The 26,343-nt window shown below is 40.9% G+C and overlaps 1 protein-coding gene across 7 annotated transcripts in view; it reads left to right on the plus strand.

Moving 5' to 3' along the window:
- The window catches only part of atp2b2 (ATPase plasma membrane Ca2+ transporting 2), a 67,348-nt gene extending 52,846 nt beyond the window's left edge, over positions 1-14,502 (plus strand). For 5 of the 7 annotated variants that reach the window (XM_041945912.1, XM_041945920.1, XM_041945937.1 and 2 more), the window contains 10 exons: positions 471-705; positions 5,801-5,980; positions 6,094-6,181; positions 6,290-6,396; positions 7,479-7,670; positions 8,118-8,331; positions 8,424-8,635; positions 8,793-8,900; positions 9,067-9,249; positions 14,191-14,502. In XM_041945912.1, coding sequence (XP_041801846.1) covers positions 471-705; positions 5,801-5,980; positions 6,094-6,181; positions 6,290-6,396; positions 7,479-7,670; positions 8,118-8,331; positions 8,424-8,635; positions 8,793-8,900; positions 9,067-9,249; positions 14,191-14,502 — 1,831 coding nt within the window. Of the gene's footprint in view, positions 1-470; positions 706-5,800; positions 5,981-6,093; positions 6,182-6,289; positions 6,397-7,478; positions 7,671-8,117; positions 8,332-8,423; positions 8,636-8,792; positions 8,901-9,066; positions 9,250-10,846; positions 10,940-14,190 lie in introns of all 7 variants that reach the window. The other 2 variants (XM_041945894.1, XM_041945903.1) reach the window with 1 other exon arrangement.
- Positions 14,503-26,343: the final 11,841 nt, after the last annotated feature.

A 26,343-nucleotide genomic window follows, 5' to 3' on the forward strand; every position in this document is an offset into this window, starting at 1 on the left:
GTTGATTAAACAAGCTCACCTCAAGCCCCCTTTAGTCACTGCTCTTGATCTCATGATCCTCATCATAACATGGAGTTAGAAATAGTTGGACTTTTTGGATTTGCCCTTATTCGCTTTCTCGCCAAAAGTTACGTGAGAAGACCAACACCACTCTCATATGTGTCTGTGAAATACAAAGCTGCAGCCAACAGCTAGTTAGCTTAGCTTAGCCTAGAGTGGTGAATTGTTGTTAATTTATCCAACACTGATGAATCACTAGTCATGATCATGAAGAGCAAAATGTTTTCTGTTCGTTCAAAGTCACTGATTTAAAAACTGCATTCAACGCTAAATACTGTATAAAGCGGATGCATAGGCAGGGATTCTTCTGCTGTGTATTTGGCTTTCCATGTTTGCTCTTTTTGACAAGACAGAAGTTACAATACACAATATAAAATGCCCCCATTCCGCCACTCCACCCTCGCTTACAGATGCAGCCATGTCCTGAACGAGGTGGGCGAGCCCAGGGTTTTCCGTCCACGGGACAAGGACGAGATGGTGAAGAAGGTGATCGAGCCCATGGCGTGTGATGGCCTGAGGACCATCTGTGTGGGGTACCGTGACTTCAGCGGTGATCCTGAGCCCAACTGGGATGATGAGAACAGCATCCTCAATGACCTCACAGCCATCTGTGTTGTTGGGATCGAGGACCCTGTCAGGCCAGAGGTAGGAGCCAGTCAGATATTTTGGCGACTGAGAGGAGTGAGTGTCAAACGGGTTATAAATACTTGCTGCAGTATCAGCAACTTGGCCGCTGGTGCATCTTCACCATAACTTTTACCTTAAGATTTTATATATTTATGAGATCTTGTCTGTCCTTACAATGGTGTTAATATTTTCTAGACATATTAAGATTTCACATGTCTCTACTGTGCTACTAGTGTACGCTGCCCCAGGAATGAATTAAGTACTATACATCAACCATCTCTCCTTTGTACTGTATTTACTGTCTAATATCGTTACAGTTTTCATATCTACATTTGTGGGTATTTTGGCTTTTCTACATACAGTTCTACAATATCTGAGACCTTTGACTGAGACCTAAAAATGTCAGTTGCATTTCATAGATCAAAACTTTGTCAGTAGAAAATTTTCATTTGAGTAATAGCATAGATGATATCTTGCTGTTACAAGAGCAGATATTCTGTACAGCTGTTCATTAATATATCCATAAATTAAGAGACATGACATTGGTCTGGATTATTATTTCCAAAATTTTGAATTTCTTTCATAAAATGTAAGAATTAAACTGAGGAGGTAAAGGGTTTACTTAAAAAAGTAACATAAACATAAATATTCATTTAAAGATTTCTTCCACTGGGAGAAAGGTGCATGTGCTTTTTAATGTAGTCCAGTTTGATGGAAGTATTAACAGAAAGAAGCAACGCTGACCCCAAATTACTATTATGAGTAAGCCTCTTAAGGAACTGTAAGTGTGTGAAGTTGGAGAATTAAATCAGCAAAACTATATATGTTGTATACAGTGTACAGTTTTACAATGTAAGAGTTTTGGTAAAAAGCTGCTATTAGAACAGAATCTCTGATATTTACTGTGTGCCACTCTGTTGAAATTCAGTTTTCAGTATGTAACAACCCTCAACCCTCAAATCTGTGATTGTTAATATTCAGTTGGAGAAGTTAACTCAGTTTTTTTTTTCCTGGAAAGCCCAGCTTTAGACACATAAACAGTTTTATGGATGTTGGTTACATCAGACCAGCTCCTGTGATCGCTTCCATGAAATGAGCCGCTTGTTTATATCAAGCTGGAGCTGTGGGGACAAAGAGTGAACAAAGCAGCAAGACTCTGGTGACAGCAGCAGCCAGCGCAGTTAGCTGACAGAGAGGGTTCATGTGTCATTGTGAAGACTTGACGTTCGAGCGTGTGTATGATCAGTTGCTTCACTGATGATTATTGATTCATGAAAGGTACACCTCAGCCTGGCTCAGTCAGCTTTAGCTGAACTGAATGTGTGTTGCTCGGTTTTCGGACGTTGCTAGTGTTTTTCACATGTAGTTGCTACTTATATATGTTGCAGTTACAATGTTGCATGCTGTGAATATATAATTTATTATATATGCTATTTCAATATATTAATTTATTTTATTAGGTCCTGAAATTTGCAGCTTCTGGGTGAGACACAGCTCTAGGACATAACTGTGCAGATGCCAATCAAGACACTGCACTATACAGATAGAAAAAGGTCTTCTGATGTTGCTGCTTTACTTGAGTATTTCCATTTTATGCTTTAAATCCTCTGCAGAGGAGTTGAATTTGATTTGCAGTGACAATGTCATGCATTGCTAGTTTTAACTCCCAAACTGCATTAAAGCGTAAGACTAGTAGCCTCACCCAGGCCACTGTTTGTTAAAAAAATAAATGTATATAGGCTCCGGCATCATTAATTCACTTCAATCATTCTTTACAATAATGATAATAACTCCACTACTCTTTAGTAATTTACTGTAATATGATTGGAGGATTTTCACTTGTAATTCAGTATATCTCCTGATATAGATATAGAAGAAAGTAATACATCAAGATATGTTTTCTGCCGCAGCACAAGTCTTTTATGATAAATTTCATTTGAAGAAACGCAGGAATACAGAAAGACGGTCTGGTGGAAAGAGGTATCTGTGTACAGTAGGAAAACTGACCTCACTTGACAGCTCCTGTGCAGGTACAGGGAGGCAGGAAGCTAACTGACTACTGCATTATTCAACTTCCTCCTTTAATCTTTTCCACCCCCTCCTCAATCTGTAACATGGTCTCTTTTTCAACCTCTCCCAATCACGTTTTCTCGTTTCCACCTTTCTCCATATTGCAGGGTTTGACTTTCACCTTTCTCTGGTGTCTCTCTTTCTCTTTTGACTTTCTCTGCACCTGCCTTTCTTCTTCACTATCCTTTTTCTCTCCTTCTCTGTCTGGAGCCGAGTGTATGTAAGCAGCCAAACAGACCTAGATAAAAATAAATAAGGGAAAAGAGAAACCATTGTGCTTAAAGTGAATAAGTTAACAATCTTAGGGACAACTGGACAGCCTAACGAGAAACCTCTTTTGTATTACAGTGTTTTTTAAGGTTGTATATTTAAGCAAACTACAGAGTCATCCTGAAAACATGAACATAAAAAAAACAGAAATAGCAAAAAATGTGCAGCAGAAAGCCAAATACTGCACATTGGACATGCGCCAAAGCAGATTCAAGCAGATCCTGCAACATTTGTGATATTCATTCATACTTCAGGTGTTAATACAGTCCCTTGCATTGCTCCAAGCCTGGCAGTTTGCTGCACTTCAGTTTTCTTCCACCGCAGAAGTCACTTAACATCTGACATTTTCAATAACTGGTGTAGAAAAGCCTTGCCCTGAACACTGCTGCACTCCACTAGCATCTTTCCAGGTCTCTTCGCAAGACTGGCTAATATTGGAAATTAGATGACTTTCCGCTCTGCTAAAAAGGTCACACAGAGCGGTAAACATGTTTTTGGTTTGTTTATTAGTCTCCGATATCTTCCTCCAGAATGCAATGTCCTTTTAATAACTGGCTGCTCTGTAGGGTCACTCCCAAAGAGACGGGAGGGGAGAGAACGAGAGAGAAAAGGGAGAAGAAAAAGAAGAGGGAAAGATAGAGAAAGGAAAGCAGATTCAGAATCAGATTCATGTCAAAAGGAATAACGGACAGCAGGAGAAGGAAGGCTGGTAAGGATGGAAACAGGAGGAAAACGAGTGTGTAACCAGATCTGCAGATCTGGAAAGAGATGCGAGAGGCTTGTTTTTCAGTCTCACCTGCTAGCCTCCTACCCCCTCCCTCTGACGGGCCAGATTGTATTTTTAATAAGCCTCCACTCTTGTCTCCTCCTCTCTCCACCTCCTCTTTCGGGTGACCAGTCAACTAGAGCAGTGGGAATTCAAAGGAAAGGAGAGTGAAACGGACAGAAGGGATGACAGATAGGCAGACGGGAACTTGATATCTTGATAACAATGACTTGGTGAGAGCAGGATGTAATAACTTGCCTCACTTGCCACAGTATTTGCTGCAAGAGCTTCATTATTTTGATCACATTACTTAAAACTAATGAATTAATGTACTTGTGCACTGTGTCTTTTTTGTGTTTACTATGTAACACATTACCAACTTTGCTCATGTATGAATACTGATGTTAATCGACCTCCAAGTGGACATTTGGGAATAATATTGTCATAATTTTCAGGGTACATTCAGCCTCCTTGCCCTTGTTCTCATTAGGAAATTGGTGCAAAATTCTAGCCACAAGTCACATTTTTTAAATTTACTATTTTATTTTGTGTAAATGATATGATGCAAAGCTAACTTGACCTCATTGACTTTTTCCATGTATCATATCTGGTGTTTTTTTTCTAATTTTTCTAATTCTAGCATTTCTATGATTTGACTGGTATCCATTGAACAATCGAATATGTTTGGTTTGATTAATTTGAACTACTTTTTAAAACTTTTTTCAATTTTACAAGTGAAATGTTCAATTCAGAAGCAAAGAAACACACCCATGTTTACTTCAATACACTCAGCACTGTTATAGCTAATGTAAGCTGTAAGCTGTAAACTGTAATTTATCAAACCTAAGGTAAATATTCCTGTATAACTGTCATACTTGCCATATAAGTTTTAGCCTTTAGCATTAAATCATAATTTTCACATGTGGCAGCTGTGGAGCTTGCGTTACTCTGTACACAGTCTCGCTTTCAAGCGATCTCTGATGAGCTATACAATAGGATCATAAGATGTGAAATTCATTAAGTCAGATGAAACTATATGTTTGTTTGTTTAACCTCCAGCTCATTAAAGACCCGCCCTTCTCCACTGTATAAATTCATTATCTGCTCCCTTCAAACAAATTAAATCCTCCATGTTTTACATGCACGAGCGGCTTGATTCGTTTAATGGGCCAATATGTTTTCACATTGCGGTGGTGGATTCATTTGGTCTTCCATCCTATGTTGTACTTTGCGTGTGGATTTGTGAGTACAAGCATGCTCCCATGTGTATGTGCAATATGCCCAAGTGTGTGTGAGTGTGAAGTGGAAAATGTATATTCCTGCCTCTGTGTGTGTGTGTTTGTGCGTCAGGCCTGTGTGTGTGTGTGCAAATGGATACGAGCTGCTGTTACTGTATGTGTGCACACGTTTGTTTATGTGTGGGTTTGGAGAGCAGTGCTCGCCCACACTGACCTTTGTCAGGAAGAAGATGTTTCTGAATTAATACTGTGCTTTTTCTAGCTGGTTTCAACACAGATCAATCTCCATACAGTAATATCTCCCAGTTATTCTACTCTAGACTACTATCTGGATGGAAACGAGCTCAGATAAAATGCTTCATTATATATCTCATTAATACAAAAACGGACAGAGGCCTCAGAATATTGTTCAGATGAAGTATAGTGAAATTAGATTTGTTTTGTACATGTGTACTTGTACATATGTGTTTTTTCTGTCGAAGATAGCAATATTGTTGCCTCTGGTATGTTCTTTAAGCCACTATGATCAATATGTTTACAGACAATGGCTCACATGACTACTTTCATGTGAAAGGGATTGCACAAAGTGACAAAAAGAATTAGCAAAATGACTACACGCTAATATGTGTTTACAGCGATGCCCCCAAGTGGCCAAAACATTACTGCAGGTTGAAGTGATTTGTGTGTTGACTAGCTATACACATATCCTTGTATATATTTCTGTTGTACCACATTGTTTTTACGCATGTCTGTGTGCATCACTGTTTAGGTGCCCGATGCTATCCAGAAGTGCCAGCGTGCCGGCATCACAGTACGCATGGTGACAGGAGACAACATAAACACAGCCAGGGCCATAGCCATCAAGTGTGGCATCATCCACCCCGGAGAGGACTTCCTTTGCATCGATGGCAAAGAGTTTAACCGGAGGATCCGCAATGAGAAAGGAGAGGTACAGTAACTACTGTCAGAGTGAGAGAGGCTGAGCTCGGGAGAAAGAAAGATACCTCTCTAAACCTATGTCAATACCTGTCCTTTTATTTCTCTTCATGTGTGTTTGTCCAGGTGGAGCAGGAGCGTATTGACAAGGTTTGGCCTAAACTCAGAGTTCTGGCCAGATCTTCCCCAACCGACAAACACACACTCGTCAAAGGTGAGCTGGTTACTGTATGTTATACTGAAAGATCATTTCAGATACTGGATTCAATGTATGTGGGCTCCTGCATGCGCTGCTTTGTTTATAAGTGTGTGTGTTTAACAGGCATTATCGACAGTACAATGGTAGACCAGAGGCAGGTGGTGGCCGTGACAGGAGATGGGACCAACGATGGACCTGCACTGAAGAAAGCTGATGTCGGCTTCGCCATGGTGATTAAACCCTGTTTTCTTTTCTCTGCTTTTTTTTTCTCTTCCTTTTCTGCCTGCTTGCTGCCTTTTGTCATTGATTTCAGTCAACATCTGCAGATATCTTCTTCACCTCTGCAGTATTTAAGGTTTATTCTCAGACACTCCTCCTCTGGCTGTGTAGATGAGGAGCTCCCCCTACTGGATTTCTGCACTCACACAGTTTCTCTGCAGTGCATTATGCTTTTCAGACTTCAGATTAATGCCAACAAAAACCAAACAGTACTCTTTCTGTTTTTCTTGCACAGCTATATATTAATTTGCTACCTCACAAATTAAATAATTTGTCTGGTCCAGAGCACAATTTCCTCCTCTGTCAATAACGTAAGGCCGTGGTTACCAACCTGTTTGCCATGACTCCACAGCCCTATCACATGAGTGTCACACATCAACACACAACCATTAAGGCCTGACTTTTAGCTCTGTATTTTGACTTCTGCAAGCTTCTTAACTGCTTTTTACACACAGTCACTTAATGTGCTGTTAGTACTGGCTAACAGTAGTGTGTCCTGTGCAGTTGTGGCTGCTAGTCATCTTTTGATTTGTTGGATCTACGCTGCTGGGAGGTCATTGACTCAGGCTGATATTTCAACCCTACTCAAATTCTTCTACATGGGTTAAATGAATGGAACACACAACCATGTCGTCACATGTGTCATTTCATCCATCACCACTATTGAGTAAGGTTGTCTGAATATGTTGATGAGGCGCCGCACCCTGCCAGTCATCATACCACTCAACAGAACACGACAGACTGTCTTGAAAGACGTCCTGCTCCTCCCGTAAATATGGATCCTCCTGTCATCAAACCACCAGCACACACTCACTGGCTCCTTAATTAGTCTCCATCGTCATTATACATAATCAGAGCTGATTGTCCAATGCATGGAGAGATGACATATACAAATTGATTTCATTTTTTATGTTGTAGATTGAGGTGCTGTGCAGTATGAAGCAATAGATGATCAGCAAATATAGAAATCACTAGAGTTGTGTATTAGAATACCTAGTTTCTTTCTGACAGCACCTTTTCTGCACTCTTCCAGGGTATTGCTGGTACAGATGTGGCCAAGGAGGCATCAGATATCATTCTGACTGATGATAACTTCAGCAGCATCGTCAAGGCAGTAATGTGGGGCCGTAACGTCTATGACAGCATCTCCAAGTTCCTTCAGTTCCAGCTTACTGTCAACGTCGTGGCCGTCATAGTGGCTTTCACTGGCGCCTGCATCACACAGGTCAGAGGGGAGTGTGTGTGTGTGTGTGTGTGTGTGTGTGTTTGTGTGTGTGTGTGTGCGCGCGCCCGCGCACCTGTGCGTGTGTCTGGGCATCTGCATGACAGACAGACAAACCACTAAATAAGCACCACCATATTGTCACACAGTACACATACGGTACATATGGTACACATGTTTATGCTTTACACTAAGATAAGATAAAGATAAGGTTGACTTTATTGAGAAATAACAGGAGAAATTCTCTTGTTGCTGCAGCAGTTACTCTGTTACTTACATGGAAAGCCCAGTCACTCATCAGGCATCTAACAAAACAATGGTTTATCTACAGACATACAGGTGTGGGAAAAAGCGTTACAATAAGGAAAATACTGGTTATCGGTTACATTCCGCCTCTGTTTGTACTGAAGTTATCGGTTCTTAATTGTGCTTTCCGTCACATCTCCCCAGGACTCTCCCCTGAAGGCGGTGCAGATGTTGTGGGTGAACCTGATCATGGATACTTTTGCATCTCTGGCGCTGGCGACAGAGCCTCCCACAGAGTCTCTGCTGAGGAGGAAGCCATACGGTCGCAACAAGCCTCTCATCTCCAGCACCATGACAAAGAACATCCTCGGACACGGAGTCTATCAGCTCATCATCATCTTCACGCTGCTCTTTGTTGGTATGGACTGCTATTTTCCTCGGCTGGACACTCTGGGCTCTGAACCAAAGTTCATCACTTCATAATAATTGCCTATTCTTTTCCCGCTGCAGGTGAGCAGATCTTTGACATCGACAGCGGCCGTGATGCTCCTCTCCACTCTCCTCCATCTGAGCACTACACCATCATCTTCAACACCTTCGTCATGATGCAGCTCTTTAACGAGATAAACGCCCGCAAAATCCATGGAGAGAGGAACGTTTTCGATGGCATCTTCAGGAACCCCATCTTCTGCTCTATTGTTTTTGGCACCTTTGCTGTGCAGGTAAGCAGACTGATTTTATTAATGATGGATTTTTGCTTGGTTATTATATAGAGAAGAAGAACATGACAAACTGAGTTGAACAACTAAAGAAGTGAAAGTCGTTTTTTTTTTTTGAGACGCTTTTTGTGTTTTCATGTTTGTGCTTTGCTCTGTGTAGATTGTGATCGTGCAGTTTGGAGGGAAGCCGTTCAGCTGTCAACCTCTGGACCTGGAAAAGTGGATGTGGTGCGTTTTCCTCGGGCTGGGAGAGCTTGTCTGGGGACAGGTAACATGCAAACTTATCTGTTTCTCTGTTTTTCTATTTCTCTTTGCTTGTTTTCCTGCATTTAGTCCAGTTTACCGTGTTTTACTCTTTCTCTGTGTATCTCTTCTGTGCCATGAGCTTGTCACCTCTCCTTTTGACCCAGTGCTCTTTTTTCTGTGCTGGTTAGGTGATCGCCTCCGTACCCAATAGCAGGTTGCGCTTCCTGCGGAGGGCAGGCCAGTTAACGCAGAAGGACGAGTTACCAGAGGAGGACGTGAATGAAGAAAATGAGGAGATCGACCACGCAGAGAGGGAGCTGAGGAGGGGACAGATCCTCTGGTTCAGAGGACTCAACCGCATTCAGACTCAGGTGAGGACACGAGAGGGACACAAATTCAACCTCCATGTTGCAATTTGCGGTTTCATTTCACAGAGAGATTTGGCCTGATTAATTTTTCCTGAAAGAAATAATATACAGGAATATTTAAAATTTTGATTCAAACAGGGTTAATCTGTTTAGTCAGAGAAGCAGCAATTAACACCAACAAGATTAAATTTGAAGCTTTCTGTTTGTCTGTCTTCGTCATGTCATCAGTTTTCAGTAGGATGTCGCAATAGTCAGTAACAGCCTTAAAGTAATTTTATCTGAAGATGATTTATTTAGGTTCACGAAGATGCAGCTTTCTCTCGCTGGACTGAGGCGATCACCGGCGTGCACCTGTGGAAGATCGACACTCAGACCTCGGGGTTAAACACAACCAGACAGAGTCACTGAGTCGTTCTCACTGTGACCGGCGCTGCACACCGTTATCACTGTGATAATTGAGACAGTTTGGCCTGTGTGTTGGATTTGATTTCATCTCACTGATGTGTCTCTGATGGTCCAGGGTGAAGCTATCCCACAACATGATACCGTGGACCCGCATCCTACAGAGTCAGCCAAACATGTTCAGAGATGGTAGAAATGCAGGTTTTCATTATTAAAGGAAAACTGTGGTTTATTTCAACTGATCGTCAGAGCTCCGGCTATCGGTTTGATAACATACTCGCCCACAACCAGAGCGAGCAGATGATCAAACTGGTGATGACGGATTGTTAGACACAATATACAGAAGGTAGCCAATCTCCCAAACCAGTCAAACTTCTTTACAACCTGTCTAATTGTCTGAGCACTTGTGTTCGTTGCCCTGTTAGAACTTTTCTTTAGCTTTTTTCAGCAATGTCACCACCCTCCAAGATTTCAGTTATTTTCTAGTGAGTACACTGTTGTCTTAAACAATAGAATCAATCACCAGAGCTTCCAAAATGAAACCCAAGTTGATCTAAACCATAGTTCTTCTCTAATAACTGAAGTAAAATGAGTGGATACCTTGAGTGATGTAAATGGCTGCATCTGTATGCTATACGTCGACCAGCCAGTCTTTTTAAATGGTCGCATCACCCAAATTAGCAAACTCTAACCGTGCAGCTAATTTTGGCTTCATTTGTTTAGATTTTGAGATTTCTGCTTCCAAGCAGCCAGCACAAAGGAGGTAAACTGAATTTAGTTCTGTGGTGCTGAACAATGATAAATAGCTCTGAAAATGTTCAACAATAACACCTACTTTCAGATATAATGTCCCAGTTATTCTGGATAATCCACCCAATGCACTGCACTGTCAGTGGTTTCCTCAGTAAAGTGGGACATTTGACTTTTTTAAAGCAATTTGTCAACGCTGTGAGCACCACAACTGAAAATCCATTCACCTACATTGTCTTTGGTTGGGGGCAGAAATCTTGAACATGATCCCTTTCAGTCAAATTCAGCATTTCGTTGAGGGGAAACTACACCCTGACCTTTCGTAGCCCCGCCCCATCGTGTCATGATTGACCACCAAAGCCACCCAGCCAGTCAGCCTGTGTTGCCATTTGGTCTCTGTCACTCTGAGCAGCCATTTGTCCTCTCCTGTCCCGCTCTCCTCCCACAGATTGAAGTAGTCAACACCTTCAAGAGTGGCACCTCCTTTCAGGGGGCGGGGGCTCTGAGACGGCAATCATCCACCACCAGCCAGACCCAGGATGTAACCAATGTTTCTAGTCCTAGTCACGTGTCCTTGTCCAATGCCCTTTCCTCTCCTACAAGCACTACTGCTGCTACTGCTCCTCCCACTACTGGCCGTGAGTCAGATCTCTGTCAGTCTGCTTCTGTGCTCTCTTTGCTTCAGGGGTGCCATCATGTCAGGAACAAAAAGTTATCTTTCTCCACTCTCGAGAAGTATTCTCAAAACAAATTACCAAGACAGTCTCCATTTTGGGGTTGGCATCTCTGAAGAACCTTTTTCTTTCTTGCTATATACTTTTTTCATTTCCTCTCTTCTCTTCTTCTGTCTTTTTTTGCTGTTCATACTGGATTTCAAATTCATCTTGATATCTCCGCCCATGCTTGGTTGTACTGTCCTCTCATTGGTGAATGTGTGTTTGTTTCCTCAGAGTGCTAGGAGCGCAGGACTAAGGGTGATACCCACGGCGTGACATTTCAGGTTGTGAGTTTGTCTCCCTCTGCTCACCCCCCCTCCCATCCATCCATCATCCCATCCTCCCATCCTTCCATTTTTATGTCTTGACAGACATTAATGTGAACTAATTCCAATCAACTCACCAAGGGACTGGGTAAACATTCAAGTATAAGACGCAGTGTTGTCTTATTTCGTCTGTGAGTTTGCCCTCTGATGAGGCAGATCACACTGAACTGAGCTGAAGCAAAGTTTACCTGCTATTTGATGTATCCTCCAGCTGACACATCATCTGCAGTGACAAGAAAACATAAAGGAAGCTACAGCAGAGCAGCAGAAAAAAAAATCTTTGAAATGGGGATCCCAAATGGTGCAACTAAAATCTACCATGAGGGAAGACTGTCAGTATCAGGGACTATCTCTACTTTTGTCCACCTCCATCTCCTCTTTCTTTCTATCCCTTTAACACACACACACACTCACACCCACACGCACACACACACACATACACACACACATCTCTAATCTTGTCTTACTTGATGAAAATCAAATGTAAAAACTCTGCTCAGGGTGTGTGGACAAAAATGGAGGGGACAGGAGAATCACCATAAAGCAGTACTACACCACTAATTCATCCCGTCTTGTCGCTTCATACTGTCGGTGTAGTTGACTGTCATGTTGCCATAGTTACGGACATAGATCCTCTGCAGCACCAGCGATGTAAATTCAACCCCCCACCCGTTTCTGACACCCCATCAGTGTTACTTGTCAGACATCCTGTCACATGCACTCATCCAGACAGGCCCCTCTTATTATTTTTCTTTGTCTGTTTTGTCTCCTTATTCCCCACTCTGCCACACTTACAACAGTAGCAGTGCTACAATATTTACAGTATGTACAGTATTCATATAACATATCATATCTTTGTAAGTCTTAAAGCAAAATAATACACTCGAGTGAGTAATTTATATTAATTTACTAAAGTGGCATTTAAGTGCAGCTTCCCATGGAAAAACTATAATAACGATATTCTAATATTTTTGGGACATTTACAATCTGAAAATGTTTTTACACACTTCGAATGAATTTAGATCTAAATCTTATAGTGATGAGAAACCTATTTTGATAACTGCTAAAGTCATTTATCGACCAAAAACATGAAACATTGTTAAAGCTTGTGCGAGGATTTACTGTGTTCTCCTCTGCTTTGTATTGATATAAATGGCTGGGGAAAACAAGCAAATTGATGACGTCACCTTTACATCTTGGAAATGGTGAATGGCATTTTTGCAATTATTATATGCACTAAACATGAAATCTGAAATATACTCAGTAATAAGAATTGTCATCAGTTACACGCCTGAAAACATTTGTGTCCGCTGATTCATAGATTCTTCCAGTTGTGGTCCAATGATTTAACTATTGTTTCATTTACAATTTTAAGATTAGAGAATTAGCATTTTCACTGTCCTCTCAGTATTTGTTAGATTTGTATATGATGGGATGAAAGTTGCTATAATAACATTATATTTTTATGGCTTCAGCTCATAAAAATCTCAAAAACGAGGTGAAATTTACACAGAATAATCCTGCAGAAGTAGTTTGTGATTCAACGCAAACATTATTAATGCAGCCGCGATGACGTGATACCTCTGTTCTGTTTACCCCAGTGTGCTGATATGAGTCAATGTCCTGTTAAAGCATCAAATAATATCTTTTTAACTATCAGATTGTGCACGTAAATCCTAAATTTCAGCAGACATTGTACATTGGGCTGTGATCACTTTCCTTTAATGGACTAATTGAATGAACTGACATATAGATACCACTAGTTTGGGGCCTATACTTGAGTGTTTACTTAGATGTGCATGGAGTTGAGGACATGCTTTGACCGTCAGACCTGACAGCAAACATATTATTTTCATTGTTCACTTCCACATGTTTCGTGTCAGCAGTCTGTGTGCTGGTGTCCACTTCTTCACCACCGTCCTGTCTTGTTGCATGTGGTTTGTGTTTACCTCTTGTTTACTTCCTGTGTTCATGATATCTAAACCTGCTGTGTTCGCTCTAAATGCCAATGTTTTGTTTTTGTTTGTTTGTTTTTTTTTTGAAAGTGTGGTTTTCTACACTGCAATGCTCATGTCGAACCAACCTCCCCATGCAGGCTTGAGTTTGACGGTCTCCATTGCCCTGTTTGGGACCATGCTTTACCCACCCTGTGCTATATCCGTGTGTTTGTGTGTCCCATTCAGAGTCTGTGTGGATATTTTCCCAGACAGTGCTCTGGTACCTCCAGAAGTTTTTAAACCACCTGATTGGATCTCTCAGATCTAACCTCCTTCCTTCTTACTGACCTCGTCCACCAGATTTCTTCAAACTTGCATGTGATATTCTCCTTTAATTTTTTCTGTGAGCATTCCATTTATTAACGTGGCTTGTTTCTAGGTATACAGCACATTGGACTAAAGCGTATACTTACAACGAGCGTTTGTGTTGCTTTGGTATTTGTTTTTCTGGAAATGTATGATTTTGTTGTGTTTTTTTTATGATTGTGTTCCACACGGCTTTTCTTAGTGCACGCCAAAACTGAGTGACTTGTGAACTGTAGTCATCTTGTGTGAAAGCAGAACACAGACTACAGTTGCCTTCTTCTCCTCCTCCTCACCCCAATTAAGAGGTTCTCTCCTTCCCCTCTGCCCCTTTCTCTCTCCCACTTCCCTCTTTCCTCTCATCCCGAGGGTCCCTCCAACCCTTCCTTTTTTGTCTCTGGCATCATCTCTCATCGTTCTTCTTCCCTTTCCCTCCCTTTTTTACGGCAGATCCGCGTTGTGAATGCATTCCGTAGCTCCCTCTATGAAGGCCTGGAAAAACCAGACTCCAGATCATCCATCCACAACTTCATGACACACCCCGAGTTTAGGATAGAAGACTCCACGCCCAACATCCCCCTCATTGACGACACAGATGATGATTCTGCTCGGAGGAGGGGGAAGTACTCCAGCCAGCCCTCGTCCCCCAACAAGAATAACAACGCCATCGACAGTGGCATCAATCTCACCATCGACACCAGTAAATCAGCCGCTTCCTCCAGCCCCGCCAGCCCTCTTCACAGCTTGGAGACCAGCCTCTAACCCTGATCCTAACCCCAGCTCTTCACCGCTAATACCATTTCCTTGCAGTCTGGGGGCGCCTCCTCCAATTCCTCCAGACCTTTAACTGCAACCTTACACCTTGTCACCCTCAAAATTTCACCCAGTCCAGCTCAATTCTCATTCTCCAGCCCCCACCAACCCCCCCACCCATTTACCACCTACACAGGACAGGTCCTGTGGCAAAATCTCCATCTTTCCCCCGTAAACCTGGAGCTCTTAAAGCTCTCCGCTCCTCTCAAAATGGAGAAAATCTTAAAGTAATATGGCAAGGTGAAAAGAAAAACAAACTTTAACATACAATCAAAAAAGCGCAACAAAGCCACAAAACCTACACAGCCATCCTGCTTTTGTGGTTGTATGTGTACGGTGGCGGCGGCGGCGGCGGTGGTGTGTATGACTATATGCGTGTAAAGCATGTACTGTGTTAGCGTGCCGCTGACTGCACACATGTATGAACTGTGTCTTTAGTGGCACCGGGTGGAGGACGATGAGGAGGGAGACACTGCTGAGGAGTAAAAATCACAAAACAGGACAGACTCGAAACTCCCCTTACACTCCCTCTCCTCAACAATAACATTGTCAATACTGATAATAGTTTAAATTAAATTGAAAAGCATTGTTATTATTCTGATTCTCATTCTGATTATTATTGTTATTATTATTATTGCTCCTGCATGAATGTACATTACCCAAGTTTTATTTAAAAGGGTTTTAATTTTATTGGAGTTTTCGTTGTGATGGGCTAGGCCTCAAGGCGGACTACTACTTTAAAGACAGCTTCTCTGAGTTCCTGGCCTGCAAAGTTCCCTCTTCTGTGTGGCATGAACATGTACCCAACTGTAAAAATTTATTTCATCCATAAACAGAAATGTGTTACGAGGTGGTGGGGCTCAACTTGCACAGTAGTTTTGCACCTGTCGGAAAAGAGGAACGCAAAATAATATTGATGATGATAGCATTTATGGGATATATTCTATAAATATAAATACATACTATAAATATATTTAGAGAGAGTTTATCTTTGTTTGTCGGCATGTTGCCTTGTTCCTGCTTCAATGGCTCAAAATACTTTGACTTATTTATGTCTTAAAGAGAATGTAATTTGTTTACAACCTCGTAGAGATAAACTTCCTGGTTTCTAGAAGGAGAAAAGGTGAAGCTGGAGCGCAGAAGGACCAGAGCTGTGTTGGTGTGTTATTACTGAAAAACCGTGTGCTGGAATTTGCCTGCTATCTTTTCAGATATTGTAGATATTTTTAGAGGATTGACAAACAAAAAGAAACCAAAATGTAATGGGATACGTAGTAAATGTGGAATCTTAGTATTACGCTATATGATTGTTGGGATCAAGTTGGAGTGGCTTGCCTTTTCTAAACGGAAGCCTCCTTTTTGTGACAGAGGGGGAATATTTAATTCTTTTTTCACTTCTTCTTCTTCTCGTTTTTTTTTAAATTGTGTTTTTTTTTCTGTGCTTCAGCGCTGGCCTGGGGTCAGGGCTCGAGTCAAAGGCTGATATCAGGACCTTTACAGTGAACTGTCTTCTAGATAAACCTGTTTGTTCAAAGGACTTGATGTTTTAAAAATATGTGTGACCATCAAAAAGGCTGCAATCGAGTCATGCTAGAAATCTGCAAAGTTATATTTGGCTTATCTGTGCCGCACGGAAATCAGACTTATTTCGTTTTTGTTTAAAATTTGGAATATATTGTGTTGTTTATTTTTTATTTGATTTTGATTTATCTTTGGTTGAAAAGATTTTCCTTTTCCTCTCGCAGAGGGACACACGCAGCCCCACAAAGCTGTTGGCATTTTTAACATCTGGAAAAAAAAAAGGAAAAACTGACAAAAAAAACAAAACAAATTACAACAAAAATGGAATGTTGCTTTGACTCTTTTTCTATATATAAAAAAAGATGATCCTTTTCTGCACTATCTGGTTATGAATGAAAACTTCTGTGGTGTAATTCTAGATGTGCTTTTGTGTGTTTTAACCAAGCTTGTCTTCCTGCCGTCACAGAATATACAGTACTCTAGCATCTCAACTGTACTCACTAGTTGTAAACTATTTATTGTGCTTTGACCAATCAGACATTACCAGAGAGAAGTTACATACAGAATGCACATTTACCCTGTCTTATTGCACTCAGAAGGACAAGGCCACTTAACTAGCCTGTACTATTGTTATTTCTATTACTAACCGAAGTCATTGGCAAGCATGACATGATAGGCTCATTATGCAACTTGAAAAAATTGACGGTTTTCTACTTTTAAAAAACTCCTATACACTACTACAGTATATACAATCATTTATCCGAGCATCTCTTTTCTTTTTTATATCCTCCTCCTCTGTCATTTCCTAGTCGATCCGTCCATCTGGAGAGGGTGCACAAGCTTCACCAGTCAGCTCAGGCGTGTTGAAAAAGTAACATGGACCATTTGAATAAAATCTGTCTTATTTAAGTTGAGAAAAACAGTCTGGATCCTGATATTCTGCTTAGAAGCTGTTGATTTATTTTGTTTCCTTTCCAGCGTTTCAACTTGACAATTTATTTGTTTGTCTGTAAAAAAACAATAAACAAACAGCATTTTCAATGAAAAAAAAAAAAAGACTTAAGCCAACATTCTCAAACCACTTTTACATCCAGGAGGACATTCAGCTTTAAGAGGATGCAAAGAAGACAAGTTTAAAAATAATCTTTGTAAATACAGCAACGAGTCCACTGAGGACAAAAACTCCATGCGGAGTGGTGTGAAAACAGGAACTCTTCCTGACTACATCTACCATCATGCACCACAACGAGTCATACTGCCGCAGCTGTTTGGCTGTATGTAATCAATCACCGCTCCTGTCAGAAACACATCATTACATCCAAATGATAACACGTGTTGTAACAACCAATAATTATGTTGACAATGACACCGACAATGATGATGATGATGATGATGATAATGCTGATAATAATGATGATGATAATGATGATGATATCAATGATACTCCTTGCAATATATTCTCACCTGCCTCGATGTACTGTATTTAGCAGCATGCAGTTTGTGGAACAAAGAAAAAGAGAAATGCCAACAGATAACTTTATGGCATACTTAGCCATTTATGGGTAAGTGATTTAAGTGTTCATCTTGTTTTTATGATATTTTTTTTATCTATACAATAATTGTAAATAAAGAACTCAATGTCTTTGTTCATTTAATACTATGCAAAAAGTCATGCTTTTCTGATTGTTACCCACCCTTAATCCTAGAGTGTGTTGCTGGAATGTTTGTGGTCTCAAAAGTCAGTGAAAACATGTGATGTAAATTATTTTCTAGCTTGGGGAAAAAGTTAAATGATGATGAAAATTATTATTATGATACCATGAGGAGGATGATAACAATGGTGGTGACAGTGATGATGATGATAATGATGATGATGATGATGAACTGTGACTCTTGCTGCTTGACTGTCCCATTTACCACACTCCTGACAGGAGCGCAAGTGAAAAACATAATAAAAACAAAAAAACGAAAAATCACTAAATAAATCTCCCAGAGCAGCATGACCCAGCATGGTGTGTCCTGGCCCCGTGTGACATGTCCTGTTCTGATTCGTTATGCTACACCTACCAGTGTCCACTCTGACTGTTGTTCCATTTTCATTGATTTGTCGCAAACAGTTCTGCTCATAGCAAATGTCAGGGATTTTCAGGTTGATCAAAAGCCCTTGATGTAACACACCTTCAACCAGTTGGTCCCAACCTTTTTACCTTATGACCTCTTAAAATGAGACAGTACTGGGGGATGCTGATGGCCATGGGGTTTAAGGCGACAGCCATGTAATTGCAGCATCCCTGGTTCAAGTCTGGCTGAGGACCCCACTTGCATGTCATGTCCATCTTTCTATCCTTTTCCTCTCTGTCTGTACTGTCTGTTCTCCAATAAGGGCATAAAAAAGATAAGACAAAGCAGATGCCACAGAGTTCCAGCAAGACGTGAATTTCAGATTGTTAACGTTATCCAGTATTTAATTAAAAAACATTAAATAGATTAAAAGTCTGCCGTCATACTAACCGTTCTGTGAGGCTGTACTGGCATACTGGCTTTGAGCTACATGCTAACGCCGCATGCTAACATGCTCAGAATGTTAACATGCTGAAGTTCAGCAGATGAAAGTTTTTACCATGTTCACCATCTTCACGCAGCTGAGGCTGACGGGAATGTCATTAGTTTTGCAGGTATTTTCTCATAAACTGTTGAACAAGTTGAAACTTTGACTAAAGTTGGTGCTAGAGGAAAAGTCAGGGGGTCACCAAAGTCAGTAGGATTCATCCTCTGGGGGCCGAGAACATCTGTATGAAATTTTATGGCAATCCCTCTTATTCATCAATTCCAGTTGTTGAGACAGTGAGAGCATGGCGAAAAAATGCGGGAGGGGCAAGCATATGTCTTTCACATGTTCAACCACTGCCTCAAACAACCATGTTCTTTTAATAAGTTACTGTTAGCGTGCTCCACATCTCACTATAGTGGTTACAGTACATTTCAACTATTGTGATCATTACACTCCTAAAGGGGTTACAAACAACACTGTGCTTTTCACTCACTTGACAACACTTTATTTGAAAGCTTCTCTGAGATTTTCAAGAACTGCACATCAACATGGGAAATGTGTCCCCGTGACGTCAATTTGCTGATGCCTGCAGCATGCTGAAGTAGGTTTGTGCAGGATTGATCCCATCCAGTTTTGATGGGGAGGGTGGCGTCTGAAAAACATCACAGCACTGACTTAATCTCTGTGTTAGTTGAAAATGGGACTGTGCCTGCCAGTATCAGAATGACTCATTTGAGATGGGAAAGCATTGCACAATGTGCTCAGCATGTTGGGTTGACTTAGATGAGATGGATGAAGGGCCAACCCAACACTCCTGTAGTCAGTGGAGACATGATTACTGAATATCTAAGTGATGAATGGGGCTTGCTGTATAATAAAAAAGTTATCGACTATGTTTTCTCTAATGCCTATGTCCACTGGAGGGCAGTATTTTACTAGAGATAACAGAATACACCAATACATTTCTGTAAGGATCCCTGTAAAGTGTCTCCTCAGCATCATTGTTTCTTGGTATTACAACAAAGGTCGTCATGAAGTAAGTAGTGCAAAGAAAAGAAAAAAGCAAGCTTTAAATAAGAATTGAGACGTACAAATTAAGTTTCTGGCATCACTTTTCTCTCCCTGTTGAATAATGTCTGACAAAATAAGCATTGTTACAAGAAAAGAAGCCTTAAGATTTGAGGATGGATTTTCACTGTCGACCTTTAGAAACAGTTTTACATCGATCTTAGATGCTCTTTACCATAAACGTGTAGCTGTTAGCAGTAGTGTTTGCTAAACCACAAACGAATAATTTACAGTTCAAGTAAGGTCAAATGTATTCATATAGCACATTACACACAATGTAAAATCAGTGTGCTTCACACTCAACAAATATGAGCAAAGTAAAATTCAACATGAGTAAACACTTAAATACATATAAAGGACATTTCATAAAAAATGTCCATTCACTGGTCATCCACCAACATAAACATACTCACTCACACAAGCCCAAAGAAAGACAGAGAGACAGACAGATGGAGGCCACAGGCCTGAGAGAACAGGTAGGTCTTGAGCTTGCTTTGAAAAGATGCCACAGTTGTGGCAAACCTTATATTATCAGGCAGTTTGTTCCAGAGAGTGGGCCCACAAAAACTGAAAACACCTTCATCAGAGTTACTTCTGATCATTGGTACAGTTAAGATACTGATGATCTGGGTGTTTTGGAGGGTTTGTAAGCAGGTTGGGGATTTATTTAGGAACTAGACCATTAAGTGATTTACATTTAACTTTGGAAATGTTCTTTAGATGGTAAAATGATGCCCTAGTTATATTTGTAATGTGGCTTATGAAGTTGAGTTCAGAATCCAGATACAGTGCAATCAGTTTGGAGTGGATCTCCTGTCTTTGACCTCCTGCACCTCCCAAAAGGATCTCAGTCTTTCATTGTTTAACTGCAGAAAGTGTCTAATGTCAGTGATACAGTTGACAGGGTCATCTATGGGGCTGAGGTTATTGTGTGATGGTGAAATATGCAATAGTGTATCATCAGCATAAGAGTGGTCAGATATATTGTGCTTCTGTCTTATGAAAGAGGTAAAAATCAGTCTTTCTTTGTGTCCGTCAGACAGTGATAAAAAAAAAAACAGATTATAGCCAAATTTCAGGAATAAAAGTCTCCATCCAATGATAAATATATTAGTTTTCAAATGAAGAGTACTGTTTGCCTGAGGTACCATTATGAAGATGCAAGCTATTTGTTTGCGGTGCTACCAGTGCAAAATAGGATAGAGATTATTAATTGACCACCGCCTTGTTGAACACAGTGAGCAGAAATAGATCCAGGCTCAGAACATTGTAAATGAGGCAGAAAAGAGGGTCAGCGTACAGCTATAATGAATGCTGCATGTCTGCTGGTCGATAGCCGGCAATGACTGTCACTCATTACTTGATTAATCCTCATCCCCAGAATTAAGTATGCACTGGACCTGTGTGTTTGTATGTATTGTTCGTGTTGGGTCATTTAAAGCCCCCGTGTGTGTGTGCATTTTTCACACATCACTAGGCCAAGCAGCATATCACTACCTGATATAATCATGTTCATAAAGAAACCCTGGTTCATGATACAGCACATTGTGCAGTATTTCTTATGATAGTCCTGGTGCTGCTACAGCTATAGCAGCTTTGAAGCTAACGTTAGCGCTTCCTCTTTAATGGATTTAGGGATATTTAAACTCCAGCAACTCCAGCCAAACACGGTATCCAAGATGGCGTTACACTTGACAGATTGGTTAGTGATAGCTTTCCTCAAAAGAGAAATGTCAGCGCATAATTTGAAAATACAAACAAAAGCATCTAATCTGTGTTTTACTGTCCAAGTCTGTGAGCCAAGTGGCCAAAGAGCGTCACGTTTGGCTTAAATAATGTTTTTTTCTTTATACAAGACGCTTTAGCCAAGCACAATATCATGTATGTAGCTATCGAGTTCACAAACCCTTTTACAGGATTCTCTTTTTAAAACAAGTCAGCTGGAAACAATAAAAAAAAAATCATTTGGCGTTTTAACAACTCATGGAGCTAATGTTAGCTAAAGTAGCTAGCTAGCTAGCTACAGATGACAAAATCCGCAGTTTTTATTTCAGCTAGCAAAATGAGCTGCTGCTCTTGTCTGTTTATATCTGAAATCAGGAACCTGTTGTTTCAAAAATTACTAAGAATTTCGAGTAGTAGCTGCCTGTTACCAGCCTTCACTTTTATATAAGATTAGTTTTGCTTTCCAGGCGCAGGAAGACTCCAGGTCATCTCAGTGAATTGCATTCAATCAATAGAAAGTGTGCAAATTTTGCACTTTGCTTTTGCCGACAGTTCGTTCCAAATTGAGTGTTTTTTTCAAGCGAGCATGTTTTTTTTTTATATATATATATGGGTGACCTGACCCTTAACCAGTTATATAAGATGTACAGAAGCAGACATTTCCGACATATAGACAAACAAACTGTACAATGCAGGTGCAAAACACTTGTCTCAAACATTCAGCGTGATAAGGACAAACACAGAAAACAATCAGACACACAAACCCAGAGATTTCAGGACATTAGCATTAACCCTGTGCTAGCTTTAGCATTAGCCTGGCAGTGTGGGTAATAGCATCAGCATGCGGGGCTGTGCCTGCTGGGGTGGCACAGCCTGTGAATATAGAGTGGGCTCCCACAGCTCGGAAGATTAGCGCTCGAGTGCATTCAAGTCCATGTGCGAGGGCCGATTTCCAGGAAGAATAGCCCTTTATTGGGCCCCAAGTTGAATCCTGCTGCTTCCCTTTGGCCCAATAGAAGGCTGCAGTAACTGACAGTCCTTTACAATCAGCCAACACTGGTGGAGGTTTTGGGGCTCTCTTTCTTTTTTTTCACTCTTTTTCTCCAAAAGGATTGATTTTGAAATTACTCTTTCTCTGCCCAGTGTCTGTATGGGTTGGTATATTTGTGTGCATTCGTCCGTATGTGTGGGTTTGTGTGTGTGTTTGCACGCAAACGCACATGCATGCACACACACACACACACACACACACACACACACACGTGCACATGTTTGAATGCCAGTCTTGGCAATTGTCTTAATGGGATAAGGGGAGACTATGGTTCCTGTTGGGGGGATGGGACTGTGGGAATAACACGGGAAAACACACACACACACACACACACACACACACACACACACACACGTTGCATTCATGGCACTAACAGCTATGTTGTCGGATGATTCAAAGCAAAGGTGATATGTGGAGCCTTGTTATCTCCCCAAAACACCTCAGGGCTGAAAATGGTCTGCACACAAGCCAAAAAAAGATATGACACACCTTTTGGCAGGGCTGAGACTTTTTTTGCAAAACAAAATACAACCATAGTCAAAAAAGATAATGACTCACGCACTCAGTGTGCATGAGTGAGTGCATTCATAGTTTCAAAATCAAAGATCTTTTTGTCGATGTTTTTGTTTTATTTCCCACAATGCAAAAATAAAGGTCATTTCATGGGAGCAAAAAAATGACATTATAGATTACTGAAGGAGAGGTATGTAGAGATGCAGTGTCTAGTTCTGACCAGTAGGGGTCATCTGTGGCATAATATTCATGAAAGCCCTCACGCTAACAAGCCTGCTACAGTATGTCAGCTTTTCCCAACCTTTTTGGCTTGTGACCAATGAAACAAATCATTATCAACTTACAGCCTCTTGTCACATGACATAGGCTCGCTGTGCACAATAACTGTGAACAGCTCTAGTAGAGGGTGTGTTTTCCTGCTTTGATTGAGCTCAAGAGACCATCCATATACTGTTTGACTACCTGGTATACAAACTAAACCAGCTCCATGACAAGTGTCTGAAAGCTTCTGGAGAACCTTTTGATGTAGATAATCAGAGGTTAGTTCTAAGATTAGAGAGGAATGATTGGCTGATACACTGAACCGTCTCACTGAACTGTTCATACTCAGTAATATTTCCCTTTAAAGTGAGAGTGCAGGCAAATGGGAGAGCCACAGATTCAGTTTTCTGCTAGGCATAGCAACAGATAATTATTTTTTATCATAGAGTAATCTATGTCTAAGGTGTTTTTTGTCTGACCAACAACAACTCAAAGATTTATTTTATATTATTCCTCATTTACTGTCACATGACATAAGCTCACTGTGCACGATAACTGTAATAGAGAGTGTGTTTTCCTGCTTTGATTGATTCATCTGAAGGACCTTTAGAGGCCTGAAGAGAGGAAAGTATCCAATGTCAGAAACAGATTTTTTCTCATCTTTTTTTCTGCCTTTATCTATATTGTAAAGCCCCTCAGATTTATCTTGGGACTCTATGAAGGTTAGGAATCACAAATCTCTGTTTATCAGCTCAGATCATATCTAGAGCAGATAATAGTGACAAAATGACTAATTAATCACTAAAATACTTACATTGCTGTTGTTGAATCTGCTGTCTTTGAACTAATTCTAAACAAAACTGCACTAATCTTATTGCATTAATGTCCTGTCCATCATTAAAACCTGTCCGGTTTGTTAACCTTGCACCCAATTGTTTTCAACCAGTGTTTTGCTTGTAGTTTTGTCATATCATGCAAAATAATGTTCAGTGGTGATGCAGCTACCTTAGAGGTTTATTCTTGACTTCGGAAATATTAGTTCAACTAAAAGATTGTCAGTGTAAGGTCCACTTATTTGTTTTTAAGAAGTTTTAAGAAGATGGGCTTGAAATGAAATTTCTGTGTCATTGCAGGTGGCTGAAAACAGCCAACCTGCTGAGGAGTGTTGTTGGACATCATGTGTGCCAGCTGTGGGGGAAACAGTGAAACAGCAAGGACCGGGATTGAGAGACTGAATGAAAAACACCAAACCACAGGCAGCATCGACTGAGAGGAGGTCAAAGGTCATCGATTTATAAAGGTCACCAACCGTTCACACCCAACTCAAGAGACCATCCATATATGATTACCTGGCATATAAATGTAAAGGGATAACTAAACCAGCTCCATGACAACCGTCTGAGAGCTTCCGGAGAACCTTTTGATGCAGAAAGTCAGAGGTTAGTCGTAAGGTTAGAGAGGAACGATTGGCTAATACACTGAACCGTCTCACTGTTAATGAATTCATTTGAACTGTTCATACTCAGTAATATTTCCCTTTAAAGTGTCTCCGGCTACCACAGTCAACATGCTTTTAACCATGACCACTGCAGTTCCATCATGGTTATTACTGTAACCATGACGATGAAGGTCTCCTAAACTACAATCTTTCCCTAAACCTCAAACAGCAATAGATCTGAAAATGCTTCTAAGTGTTATTCTGGATGACAGAGACAAACACAGTTTTCTGGTGTTGAAAGAACATTTGTGTGCGCTCATAAAATTCAACTAGGATCTGCTTCCACCAGTTAATTCACACTTCTGACCAGACTGGGACGAATTAATTAGTGAAACAACAGTGAAACTGACTGAACTGAAAGCCGCTTGGATGACAGACGATATAAACAGCAGTGGTGTAAAAGATCTTGGCGACGAGGCTCCAGGAGTCACATTCCTCCCCCTGAAGTGAGATGCATAGCCTGGGGCCGTGCACGTGCACAAAGTTATACGCCACATTATCACACGCAAACACGTTGGCTTGCTTTGCTCTCTTTCTGTCTCTCACGCCCACAGACACAATCACACTCTGTTCTCTGGTGGCGGCAGATGGACAGGTGTGTGATTACCGTCCCACCTCTAAACCTCACAGGTATTATATCCCCGTTCCCCGGCTCATTGTGTCGATACTGAGATGTCAGCCGGCGATAAGTGAAATGAGAAATTCAGAGGACGATGCGGGGGCGTCATATTTTCCAGACTGATCGACATTTCATCTTGAGGTAAGGATGAGCTGAAGAGGGGGAGGTGGATGGATGACAGCGAGAGAGAACAAGACCACCGGCAGACATTATTTGTAAGATATCTCCAGTTTGTCTTCATTACCCATGGTCCATTGCACTCCAGGATGTACTAATAGCTCATGCATCAAAAGGCTGTCTGGCAGGTGAGCATGGAGACAGATAGAACCAAGAATAGCTGAATGTATAATTGCCCATCAGGTTTAATATTATCAGTCTCCCGTGAGAAATCTGCAGGGTGAAGGGCTTGAATGTAATTATTACCTTGGCGCTCATCAAGGCAGTGACTGTGAGTGAGAATGAAAGTCATCAATATTGACACTTTAGTCTGCATTTGGCATTTCTGTGAGAAAAGTGGTGAAAAAACCCCCACAAAATCCTTTCAGAAAATTGTAAAATATTGACATTTTGTCACTGAATGCCAAAGACTCATATTAGCATTTTTGATATTTTGGAGAAAATTTACATTAAAGTTTGTCTGTTCCTCCCAGTGAATCCACAAAATGGTTCATATAGGTTTGGTTTTGGCACAAAGTAACTTGCTTAATGTAAGAAAAAGGTTCTTCTTTGGGTAAGAGTCAAAACAAGACTCAGGGTTTCTAGCCATTCTAATGGTGCTCCAAGACTGTTCTTTGGGTCAGTGGTGCTTGCTCAAAACACCATTTATTCCTTTATGAGACAGTGATAATGGAAAGATGAGAGAGATGCAACAAAGGTCCCCAGATGCATCTGAAATGAGTGTGTAACAGTTAAGGGGCAGTGATGATGGTGCTAAATGAAATTAAGGGATTACTTCAAGTGTCTGATCAGCCAGCAGTGGCCAG

Source organism: Chelmon rostratus, chromosome 2, assembly GCF_017976325.1.
Source record: "Chelmon rostratus isolate fCheRos1 chromosome 2, fCheRos1.pri, whole genome shotgun sequence".
Lineage (NCBI taxonomy): Eukaryota > Metazoa > Chordata > Actinopteri > Chaetodontiformes > Chaetodontidae > Chelmon > Chelmon rostratus.